General features: G+C 39.3%; 1 protein-coding gene across 1 annotated transcript in view; it reads left to right on the top strand.

The window, feature by feature from the left end:
- Positions 1-12,499, top strand: part of LOC146992556 (excitatory amino acid transporter 3-like) — a 28,546-nt gene that overhangs the window by 15,033 nt on the left and 1,014 nt on the right. The window contains exons 8-11 of the mRNA XM_085790970.1: positions 2,170-2,277; positions 7,274-7,396; positions 9,757-9,951; positions 11,356-11,490. Coding sequence (XP_085647096.1) covers positions 2,170-2,277; positions 7,274-7,396; positions 9,757-9,951; positions 11,356-11,490 — 561 coding nt within the window. The remainder of the gene's footprint in view (positions 1-2,169; positions 2,278-7,273; positions 7,397-9,756; positions 9,952-11,355; positions 11,491-12,499) is intronic.

Genomic DNA, 12,499 nt, shown 5'->3' with positions numbered 1-12,499 from the left:
CGATGCGCGGACAGACGCAACTACCGCAAAACAGGAGACATTAAACTGAAAATCTTCAGATTCCTTCTTTTAGACATAAAATGATATGAACATACAGCCCCCAGTTGAATTCGCCTGGAATTGTCCTTTAAAGGGATTGTTCAACATTTGGGCAAATTGGCCCATTGCCATAATCCCTACACTGCAAAAACTCAAAATCTTTCCAAGAATATTTGTCTTATTTCTTGTCAAAATGTCTCATTTCTAGTCAAAACTAATCTCTTTCCACTTAAAATAAGACTCATCGCCTAAAAATGAACTTGTTTTTAGATCATTTTCACTTGTTTCAAACGTATTTTCACTTGAAATAAGTAGAAAAATCTGCCAGTGAAAGCAAGTTTTTTGTGCTTGTAATAAGAAAGAAAAACTTGCTCCACTATCAGATTTTTCTACTTATTTCAAATGAAAATCTGCTTGAAAGAAGGAAAAAGTGTCTAAAAACAAGCTGCTTTTTAATGTGATGAGTCTTATTTTAAGTAGAATGAGATTTGTTTTGACTAGAAATAAGACAAATATACTTGGTAAGATATTTGAGTTTTTGCAGTGTATAGTCATAGCAGTAGGTTCGTTACCTTTAATTGTTGGTGCAAGCTATTTTTAGAACGGCGGAGCAGAGCCGTGAGCTGCTCAGAGCTATGCTTACGGAGGCTCATTATGGGATTTCTTGAGGTAAATTCATGCAAACCAGCTGATGCGTGTTGCCTTCAGGGACAGTTTTTCATCATCAGTCTCTGTATTTCCCTCTACAACAACTCTGTGTGGTAACGTTGTGTTATTATCTCATAGCGTGGTGAATGTGCAGCTCACAACTTGTCCACCAGAGCGTTGTGGAGTTGTTGGATTGTGTATTTGATGAGGGAAACCAAGAAATCCCATAATGAGCCTCCGTAGCGTAGCTCTGAGCAGCTCACGGCTCTGCTCCGCCGTTCTAAAAACAGCTTGCACCGACAATTAAAGGTAACGAACCTACTGCTGTGACTATAGGGATTATGGCAATGAAGCAGGCATTGGAGTTCGGCCAATGCCTGCTTCAATACTTTTGTGCTTTGGTCTCAAAATGTGTCCTCAATATAAATCATCTGTGTACAGTGCAGAAAGTAACTAATGTAATGTGCAAATGTGTAAATCTGGTTCTTTTAGCCAAGATTCTGCTAAAATATATATTACCCAGGGGGCAAAGCAAAAAAACGGACACGGAGCGTTGTAAAAGGTTTGACAGCAGAAATGATATCTAGGACCTTCAAGGATTAAAACCTGGGTGGACAACCTGGTCAACTAGCTGCTGGAAAGCTACAGGGGCCAAAACCCCTTTCTTGGGTCATTTGGCTGGCGAAATGATGTAAATGCAAATATTTAGGTACTACAATGGCATAAATAGTCATACAATTATAAAATTTGGCAGAGAGTATCTTGACACATAGGGGGAGGCAGGAAAAAAGTACTGTTCGCCTGACAAATTCTCATGAAAATTATTATTTTCCAGCACTTTATGGAGAATATCTATGCCTAACATGTATATAGAAAATTTCCTTAATTCATCAGCTTCCATTTGAGTCCAAGATAGCCTTTCTATCTGAAAAGCCCCACTTGCTGTGGCCAACGGTCTTCTCTATCTATCTGTTCACTTTGGGGAGACCAGAAATAGAATGTTTTCTGATCATGTCAGTTAACATGTAGTTTTTCACAATAGGTGTTGCATTGTTTGGAGACAGCCTGTAGCTTTCCAGTAGCTAGTTTTAATCCTTCAAGTTCCTAGATATCATTTCTGGTGTCAAACCTTTTACCACGCTCCGTGTCCGTTTTTCAAAAAACTGGGATTTTGCCCCCTGGGTATATGTTAAACACCAGCCTTCGATCTTCTGAATTTCCCGTTGATTCCCATGGAAAGTTTCCAAATTCACAGTCGTAGCGTTTGCGTGAACGAGTGTTTCAGCTCTGTTTGTGTTTGGAGACGAGTGTGGATCTGTGACCTCACTTCCTCCTCCTCCTCCTCCTCCTCCTCCTCCTCCTCCTCCTCTCTCCTCTTCCTCTTCCTCCTCTCCTCCTCCTCCTCCTCCTCCTCCTCCTTCCTCCTCCTCCTCCTCCTCCTCCTCCTCTCTCCTCCTCCTCCTCCTCCTCCTCCTCCTCCAGGTTTGTGCCGTTCGGCGTGCTCTTCATGATCGCCTGCCACGTCGCCGAGGTCCACGACTGGGAGACCACCTACAAGCTCGGAAAGTTCATGTTGGTGGTTCTCATCGGGTACGACACACACACACACACACACACACACACATACACATGAATCAATGCAATTATGTCACATAATCAATTTTTAAAGGGATACTTCACCCAAAATCGATAATTCACCAATTTTCTAGTCACCGTCATGCCAACGAAGGGTTTGGAGAACTCTCAGAGTCATCAAAACGGATTTTCATATAATGGCGGCGGATAAAGTTCACTTTTGAATGGTCCAAAACACACACTATGAAACATCCAGATACCTCCATACTGCTCGTTTGTACTGACCCAAGTGTCCTGAAGCCGCAGCATGGAAAAGTTGTTCTTAAAAAAAATAATGTGATCTTTGTTTTTATCCTTGTTGTAGCAGCAGCTCCCAGTGGCTGCACCAGATTTGTTGCCAGATGCCCGTTCGTCGATTTTTTCCAATGATAAAAACAGAACAAACATATAAATATACACACAAAACAGGTACATTAGACAGGGTCATCCATAGCAAAATACAATGGCAGGTTATTGTTCTAAACAACGGGCTAGCAGAAATCAGGCTGACGGATCATGTCTAGGGGCTAAGGCACCCACAGTTCTCCAGTCTCTCTCGGTCCACAGTGGCTCATGACCCAGGGGAAAAATACAATAATGATAATAAAAAATAATAAAAAAATACAGATTTGCCCACACAGAATATGCAATTACCTCTTATCTATGTAGTCCCTCCATTTCTTCCAGTATTGGTCACCTTTTTCAGTATTGTATCTCAGGGAAAATGTTAACCTTTCCATGTTATAGATTTCTTCAACTATTCCTGTCCAGTCTGAAATTGTTGGACACTCCTTGTTCAGCCACTTCCTGGATATTGCCTTTTTGCTACTAGCCAATAATATTTGTAATAGATATCTGTCTTGTTTATTTATCTCAGTTAGTATATTTCCTAAATATATAACACTGAAACTGAGGTCAGGCTGCAAATTAACCATTGGATGTTTGATGTAAACACGGAAGAACATCTGGCAGCAAATCTGGTGCAGCCACTAGGAGCTGCTGCTACAACAAGGGTAAAAACAGAGATCACATTAACTTTCTCCCAACAACTTTTCCATGCTGCGGCTTCAGGACACTTGGGTCAGTGCAGACGAGCAGTATGGAGGTATCTGGATGTTTCATAGTGTGTTTTGGACCATTCAAAAGTGAACTCTATCCGCCGCCATTATATCGAACAGCAGAAGCTGAAAACAAATATAAAAAATATAAAAATAAATTAACTAGCATTATGAGAATACGTAAAAAGGAATATTATAATGAAATATTAGAAAATAACAAAAACAATATTAAAGGTATTTGGAATATTTTGAACAGTATAATAAGAAATGGCTCTAGACAGACTAATTACCCCGAATATTTTATTGATAATGATTTAAATGTTGATAATATTGAGGAGGTGGTTAATAAGTTCAATCATTTCTTTGTAAGTGTTGGACCGAGATTGGCAGAAAAAATCCCCGATCCACCAATGACTGGAAGTACCAATGAGGAGGTCATAGAAAGGAATCCTTCTTCTATGTTTCTCAGAGCAATAGAAGAAAAAGAAATTATAGAAACTGTTAATAAATGTAAAAACAAGATGTCATCTGACTGTCATGACATAGACATGAAAACAGTAAAAAGGGTTATTGCTGGGATTTCTAAACCACTCACTCATATCTTCAATTTATCATTCCAAACCGGGCAATTTCCTCATAAAATGAAACTAGCAAAAGTAACACCGCTGTATAAAACTTGGGATCGTCACCACTTCACAAATTACAGGCCTGTTTCTCTTCTTCCTCAATTCTCAAAAATACTAGAAAAACTTTTTAATAATCGATTGGACAGTTTTTTAGAAAAACACAACTTACTCAGTAACAGTCAATATGGTTTCAGATCAAACCATTCAACATCACTTGCTTTAACAGAACTTATAGAAACTATAACAGATTCCATTGATAAAAAGCAATATGCAGCAGGAGTATTCATTGATCTAAAAAAAGCATTTGATACAATTAACCACAATAGATTGATTTATAAATTGGAGCAATATGGGATCAGGGGGGTTGCCTTGAATTGGGTGGGAAGTTATTTGAGAAACAGGCAGCAATATGTGAAGATGGGAGACTGTTCGTCAGAATGTCTGGATATTGCATGTGGTGTCCCCCAGGGGTCAGTGTTGGGACCCAAACTCTTTGTCCTATATATTAATGACATCTGTAATGTGTCTAGTCTAGTTAAATGTATTTTATTTGCAGATGACACAAACATTTTTTGTTCTGGTGAAAATTTGCAGCAACTTTTGGATGTCATCACTTCAGAGTTAAGTAAATTAAAAAAATGGTTTGACAAGAATTAAATTATCACTAAATCTGAACAAAACAAAAATCATGTTATTTGGAAACTGTAAAATACACAATCAAATACAGGTACAAATAGATGGTGTAAATATTGAAAGAGTAAATGAAAATAAATTCCTGGGAGTGATAATAGATGACAAAATTTGCTGGAAACCTCACATTAAACATATCAAATCTAAACTATCTCGCAGCATTTCAGTTTTGGTAAAAGCAAAGCATGTCCTAGATCATAAATCACTCTATATTCTGTACAATTCACTGATTCTTCCTTATTTAGAGTACTGTACAGAGACATGGGGAAACACATACAAAACTGCACTTCAGCCACTTTTCATACTGCAAAAAAGAGCAATGAGAATTATTCACAGGGTTGATTATGGGGCACACACCAATGACTTATTTTGGAAATCTAAAACTCTAAAATTGTTTGATTTGGTGGAGCATAAAACAGTCCAAGTATTATATAAAGCAAGGAACTATCTGCTACCAAGAAACATTCAGAGAATGTTTCACGAAAGAGAGCAAGGTTATGATTTAAGAGAGAAATCAAATCTAAAGGTTGGCAGAGCTCGCACAACAAAGAAAAGTTTCTGTATCACCATTTGTGGAGTAAAACTGTGGAATAATCTGAGTAACTGAAATCAAAAACATTTCGAGTGTAATCATGTTTAAAAAGAGACATAAAGAAATGATTCTCCAGAGGTACATTGAATAATTCACACAAGGTGTTTGCTTACTTACTATTTGGATTAAAATGTGTAATGTGTAAAATGTTTAATTAGAACATATAGTTAAAATTATAGGGGTAGGATTAGATAAGTTTATACTTCTTCCTACTCCTTTTCGCTCATGTAAACTGCGTTGCTTATGAGATGTTGTGTATACATTTTTTCTGTTCACTTATTATATCATTATTTTATCTTATTTATTTTATTTTTTTTTACACTGTCGTTTACATGATCGAAATAAAGATATCAATCAATCAATCAATCAAAATTATATGAAAATCCGGAACTCCTAAAACGTTTTGATGACTCTTTGACAAGTTCTCCAAACCCTTGCTTGGCATGACGGTGAGTAAGATGATTGGTGAATTGTCGATTTTGGGTGAAGTATCCCTTTAAATTCAAATAATTCATTCAAGTTTGATGATGTTGTACACACACAGACAGAAACCAAGCTACACAGCTGTTACTGTAGATGATTGGCTGTTTGCCTGTCACTCGTAGCGCCCAGGGATGATTCAATGTCCCACATCCTTGAGTTTTACTTGTATCATCAGAACAGACGTGTCCTGTGTGTTGCATCGTATAATCGAGTCGTAGACCGGTGAATCGTAATCGAATTGAATTGCAAAGCCGGTGAAGATGCAACACCACTAGTTTTAAGTAAAGTTAAGTTACATCGTCTGCCAGCTGTTACTTCCTTGAACACGATGCTGGTGACGCAGCCGCCTCGTGTTACCCACTGATCTGGACCGTTTACCCTACAGTATGTCGCCATTTGTATCAAATTTGATACATGAAAATACATGAGTTTTTCAGACCTCGACATCCTTACTGTGATATTTTTCCCCCCTGAAAAACCAAATGTATACAATCAGATATATGCAATGATCAGACAATCCACCAGGGTGCAGTTATTTATTTATGCACCAGCAGGCCTTCACCTCACTTGGGACATCCAATATGGCCGCCATCAGTCAGCGACCCAAATGTGTTTTCTCATGGATATTTTTACCAATTTTGAAAAAGATAACGTAAGAAAAACGTAAAGATTTTTTACTGAAACTTCAAAGGAATGGTTCCTGCATTGATGCAAATAAAAAGGAAAACTACTTAATAGTACTTAACTTATTTTATAGTAGAACCATGTTGAAAATGTGCGTATCTAATTAGATAGAGCAGGTATGTAAGGTCATTTTCAATGCAAATCTCCTATTCAAAAAATAAATAAAAAAATTGGAAAATGAATTTTGAAAGTTGAATTCTGAGAAATGCCCAAGTTGCCAGGCCAGACAAACTAATTTTACTTTGATAGCCCTATAGAACATGTTACTGTATAAAACTTCAATGTAATCAACATTTCCTTGGCAATTTTTTGGCAATTAGATTTTCGAAAAATTGCACATTTTTTGAAAATTTCACAAAACTTTGTGTGTTAGGTGGCACCCCTAAATCTCAATAGATTTTCTCAAAACTTTGCAAAAGTCATTTTTATGTTAATTAGAACAAAATGCATTGCCAGCCAAATTGATATTTTGAAATTAAAATTTCCCATTCAAATTTGATGCACCCTAATATATATATATATTTACATTTTTCGTCAGAAGGGTCCAATTTCAAAATTTTGGAATTTTCTGACAATTATTTCATGGTTCAGGCTTTACAGGGCTAAAATTGACCTTTCTGCCGCCACTTTTTGTTTTGTTGTGTTCTGTTGTTTATGTGTGCACTTTCATACATGTTCCTCTGTTTTCCGACTTTTACAATTCAATGAACATGTGTAACGAGAATATAAAACATCAAACATGAAGCATTTCATAAACTCCTGAAGCCGAGCCGAGCCGAGCTGAGGTTTGTGTTTGTGTTTGTGTTTGTGTTTGTGTTTGTGACGCTGGTGTGTTTCAGGCTGGTGATCCACATGGTCATCGTGCTGCCGCTGGTCTACTTCCTGTGTGTGAGGCGTAACCCCCTCACCGTCATCGGAGGCATCTCTCCCGCTCTGCTCACCGCGTTCCTCATCTCCTCCAGGTAACGAGACGCAGCGACGTCCGATCGCCGTTTGTCTTCATCGCTCTCACATCCTCGTCACGAACCACGTCTCCATCCACACACTGCAAAAACTCAAAATCTTTCCAAGACTATCTGTCTTATTTCTTGTCAAAATGTCTCATTTCTAGTCAAAACTAATCTCTTTCCACTTAAAATAAGACTTATCACCTAAAAATTTACTTGTTTTTAGATCATTTTCACTTGTTTCAAACAATTTTTCACTTTAAAGGGACAACGAGGAGTTTTGGAAAAGCGAAGCGTTTTCACACTACATTTATGAGCCTCCGCGCGCACCGTAAAATTCTTTTGACCGGCGCAAGACGGACTCATGTTTTCATTCATCAATAATTAAAGTCAGAGGTTGGAAGACGATCACATACCGTCGTAGTTCCCACCATAAACGGAGATTCGGCGGCGTTATTCTCATGACTCGTTGCGAAACTGAAAGTAAAGAAACGCTGGTCGGCTCGCCCAGCATCTCCGCCACCACTAATAATAACAAAATAACGATAGAGACAGAACGATATATTTATCGAAAATGGGCCCATTAACAAGTGTGGGTAGCGGAGATTCATCCACATTAACGTGAGACTTTTTTATAACCGATTAGAAACTCCTCGTTGTCCCTTTAAATAATTAGAAAAATCTGCCAGTGAAAGCACGTTTTTTGTGCTTGTAATAAGAACAAGCCCCACTATCAGATAATTTCAAGTGAAAATCTGCTTGAAAGAAGTAAAAAGTGTCTAAAAACAAGCTACTTTTTAATGTGATGAGTCTAATTTTAGGTATAATGAGATTTGTTTTGACTAGAAATAAGACAAATATTCTTGGTAAGATTTTGAGTTTTTGCAGTGCACGTTTTTATCCGCATGAAGCAATAGCGAATTAAAATGCCTCATGGGAAACAGCAAAATTCGATTAAATGTCATGAATATCGATAAAAAATAAAAGTTAATACGGTCGATCTCATTGTGTTTTATCTTGATCGATACAAAGTTTATAAATGTGACAAATGCTGATGGAAACAGTTCTCCGTCGGATAAATGTGAGCTGCGATCGTGTTTTATGCACATGATGACGCCATTACACATGGATTTTTATTGGATTTAAAGGTCCAGTGTGTAAAACGATAGAGGGGAAAACAGTGACATCCGATTCTATTATTTATCTGTTAAATAATTCTATCGTTTATTTATGAACGTGAAACTCTTGAAACGAGCTCTCTGGTTGGCTGGATTTTCCATTCCGTACAAACATGGCGGCGCAAGATGGCGACACTCTCTAAAGCAAGACCCTTGTTATATGTAGATATAAAAGAAGAATTATGAGGCTACGAAAACCAAACGGGTTTTATTTTATAGCGATTATACACATATACAAGTCTTTAAAGGCTGTTTTCTTAAAATGAGTTTTTCAGACTCACTCCACTTCAGCAGCACTTACAGACACCAAACCTTCCAGTTTGATCCCTTTCTATATGCTGAAGGTTTTTACAGACAGCCTCATTTATACAACGTTTTATTACTAAAAACATGGAGAGATGTGATTATTTTTTAAAGGGCTGGTGACAGTATTTTCTCATTTACAGAGTGATAAAAAGAGATATCCAAAATCCTCCTCTGTAAAAACTTCTGATTCAAAAAAAAACAAAACAAGAATTTTGAAGTGGCTTCATCCATTGTTCAGATTTCGGTTCTGGAAATGTATGCAAATTAGCGCATATTTCATTAGATATTGCCTCATTTACATATTTAAACATAAAATTTGACAAAACTTGTAATACAAAAAATATTTGTCTCAATCAGGGTTCCTACGCAAGTATGGAAAGTATGGAAAAGTATGGAATTTGATTTTATACAGTTCCAGATCTGGAAAAGTATGGAAAATGGAAATTATTGTATGGAAATATATTTATCTTAATACTTCTCTGGGTTTGGTCTTATCTGAAGTTATCTGGGTTAATTATTTTTGTATGCGCTATTGTACCTATAGCTACAATCTCCTGGAAATGATTTGGTTACATAATAACATACAGAATAATGAAAACAAATGATTAATTGCATGATTTTTTAAAACTATTTTTCAACTATTTACTCAAATATCACAAGGTATTTGAATTTCTTTACCGAGAAGTCTGGAAATTAGGGTCTGGAAAAAGTATGGAATTTGGACATTTCAAATGTGTAGGAACCCTGCTCAATGTAAGTGATAAATAAAGTTATAATAAAGTTTACAAAATAAAAGATCAATACTTTGGTGTATTGATACAGTATCGACACACTTTGCTGGATTGTTTTTTAATTGTTAATTGTTCATTTTCCTGTCCGTGTTCCCTCCAGCTCGGCCACGCTGGCCGTGACCTTCCGGTGCTGTGAGGACCGGCTCCACTTCAACAAGCGAATCTCGCGCTTCATGCTGCCGATCGGCACCAACATCAACATGAACGGCACGGCGCTCTACGAGGTGGTGGCCGCCGTCTTCATCGCCCAGCTCAACCACATCACCCTGGACTTCAGCCAGCTCATCACGCTGGCGTAGGTCGCTCGCTCCGCTGCCGTGGCAACATCACAGCGTGTCGCCATGACGATCCATTCCGCTGTTACTGTATTGTTGATAGCATAGACTGGTTGATAGACATTGGCCGTGATGACTTTATTTATAATCATCACGTAAGTTTAATGAGAACAATACGGACGAGGTTTTAGCTTTATGTCACATTTTCACGTCACTATAGAGAATGGGAAGTTACGTCACGCCGCTTTGCATTGTGGGACGTTGGGCGCCATCTTTGGAGGATCGCGGATGTAAACACTTGCTCGTCTCCCAAAAAAAAGTCCCCCAAAGTCTTGAATCCAGTCCCTTAACGGCAAAACGTAGGGATCGACACCGTTAATAAGTTGTAGTTTTTCTGTGTACCGTTGTTTCTCGTTAAATTTGAGTTCATCACGATACATTCCTCCTTCGTTTCCCTTCCCCTTCCCCTTCTCCATTTCTTTTCTTTCTTTTTGTTCGTCTTCCTCATCTCTTTTTCTTTCTCTTTTTCCTCTTGCTCGTTTTCCTCCGTTTTCCCCACTCTCTGTTTACGTTTGCGTTCCTCCAAAGATGGCGCCGACGTCCCACAATGCAAAGCGGCGTTGACGTCAGCTTCACATTCTCTATATCACTCTGATGTTTATGAAGTCTATAAAACGAATTGTTGAACAGTTTAGATTAGCTGGGCTAACCGTTAGCTGTTAGCCGTTAGCAGTGTCAATAAACAATAACTCAATAACCGGCCCATGAAAAAAATATTTTTTCCAGCAGATATCCTAGTTCCAACATGACTGAGCTAACTGGAGTAGTTTCATGTCGTGTCCCACAACGGGAGGGTTTTAACAGCTGACGTCCTGATGCTAGCTTAGCTACTGCTGTTAGCTTAGCTGTCAGCAGCAGCAAAGCTAACAACTACGATAACCATGACTAGTTGCAGAGGCGTGCACACAGAAATAGTAATGTTTGTTCAATAATTCGTTTTATAGACTTAACAAACATCAAATTTAGTCACAACGGTTTTGGCAGCCCGGAGCCCCCACATTTGGTGCCTACACCGGTGGCTAATGCTACCAGTTAGCCGCTCGCTAGAACTGGTGGCTAACACTACCAGTTAGCCGCTCGCTAGAACTGGTGGCTAACACTACCAGTTAGCCGCTCGCTAGAACTGGTGGCTAACACTACCAGTTAGCCGCTCGCTAGAACTGGTGGCTAACACTACCAGTTAGCCGCTCGCTAGAACTGGTGGCTAACACTACCAGTTAGCCGCTCGCTAGAACTGGTGGCTAACACTACCAGTTAGCCGCTCGCTAGAGTGCTACTAAAACCGACTTCCGTTGTGGTGTGATGCAGTGGATCATGGGGAAATAAAGTGGTGGATATAAACCCGTGTGTGTGTGTGTGTGCAGGGTGACGGCGGCCGTGTCCAGCGTGGGCGCGGCGGGGATCCCGGCCACGGGAGCGGTGACCACCCTGTTCATCCTGGCGGCCGTGGGCTTACCGGCCAAGGAGGCGTCGCTGCTGGTGGCGGTGGAGTGGCTGCTGTGAGTGTCACGTACAGAGAGCAACACAAGAGTCATCTTTAAAGGGATAGTTCAACATTTTGACAAATTCCCCTATCACCATATTCCCTATAGTCATAGCAGTAGGTTCATTACCTTTAAAGGGATACGCCAACCTTTTTTTTTTTCGTGTCTTGCCTCACTCCCGAGTCCATGACCAGCAGATAGACACCATCCTTTCGACTGTGCGTGCAGTAACTATGGAGATAGAGCCGTATCCCCCGTAATTAGCTTAGCTCAAACACTGGAAGTGTATAGGTAGTGTTAGCCTGCCTCCATCTAAAGTCGCTAATTAGCTTAGCTCAAACACTGGAAGTGTATGGGTAGTGTTAGCCTGCCTCCACCTAAAGTCATCAGAGACACTCAGCAACTCTAAACGGCCGATCTTCGTCTCAGAGCTGACAAAACTCTCCGGTAAGGCATCTTGAGCGGTCAAATGCCGCTAACGGGACGAGATCGGTCAAAACGGAGGGTTCAAGCAAAGACGCTTTATTTTGGTTCAAGCTAGCTACATCGAGGGTAGGTTAGCTTCCTATTTCAAAGTAAAAGCACAAATTCTATCCTCATGGTTTTCTGTATGTAAAGGGCAACGGGTGTTTTATTTTGTGAAAGTAACTGGAAGTGCGTTGGTCACAACGGCTAGCTTGAGTAGCGCCGAATTCGCTGATCTAAACGGCTACTTTCTCACCTAAAAATGTTTGAAATGTTGATAAGTGATATATTTACAGAGTTTAGAGCTAAAATGAAATCAGCTTCTGACTGCTGATTTTGGCTCGGGTAGGAGGCAGGCTAACACTACCCATACACTTCCAGTGTTTGAGCTAAGCTAATTTCGGGCAATACGGCTCTATCTCCATGGTTACTGCATGCACAGTCGAAAGGATGATGTCTATCTGCTGGTCATGGACTCGGGAGTGAGGCAAGACACGAAAAAGAAAATGCTGGCGTATCCCTTTAAAAACAAAAACAACATGTTTTAGCCTTGTTCTAT

This window comes from Trachurus japonicus, chromosome 1 (genome assembly GCF_045865225.1).
Source record: "Trachurus japonicus isolate A0001 chromosome 1, Traja_1.0".
NCBI lineage: Eukaryota > Metazoa > Chordata > Actinopteri > Carangiformes > Carangidae > Trachurus > Trachurus japonicus.
This window is presented reverse-complemented; position numbering and strand designations above follow the sequence as displayed.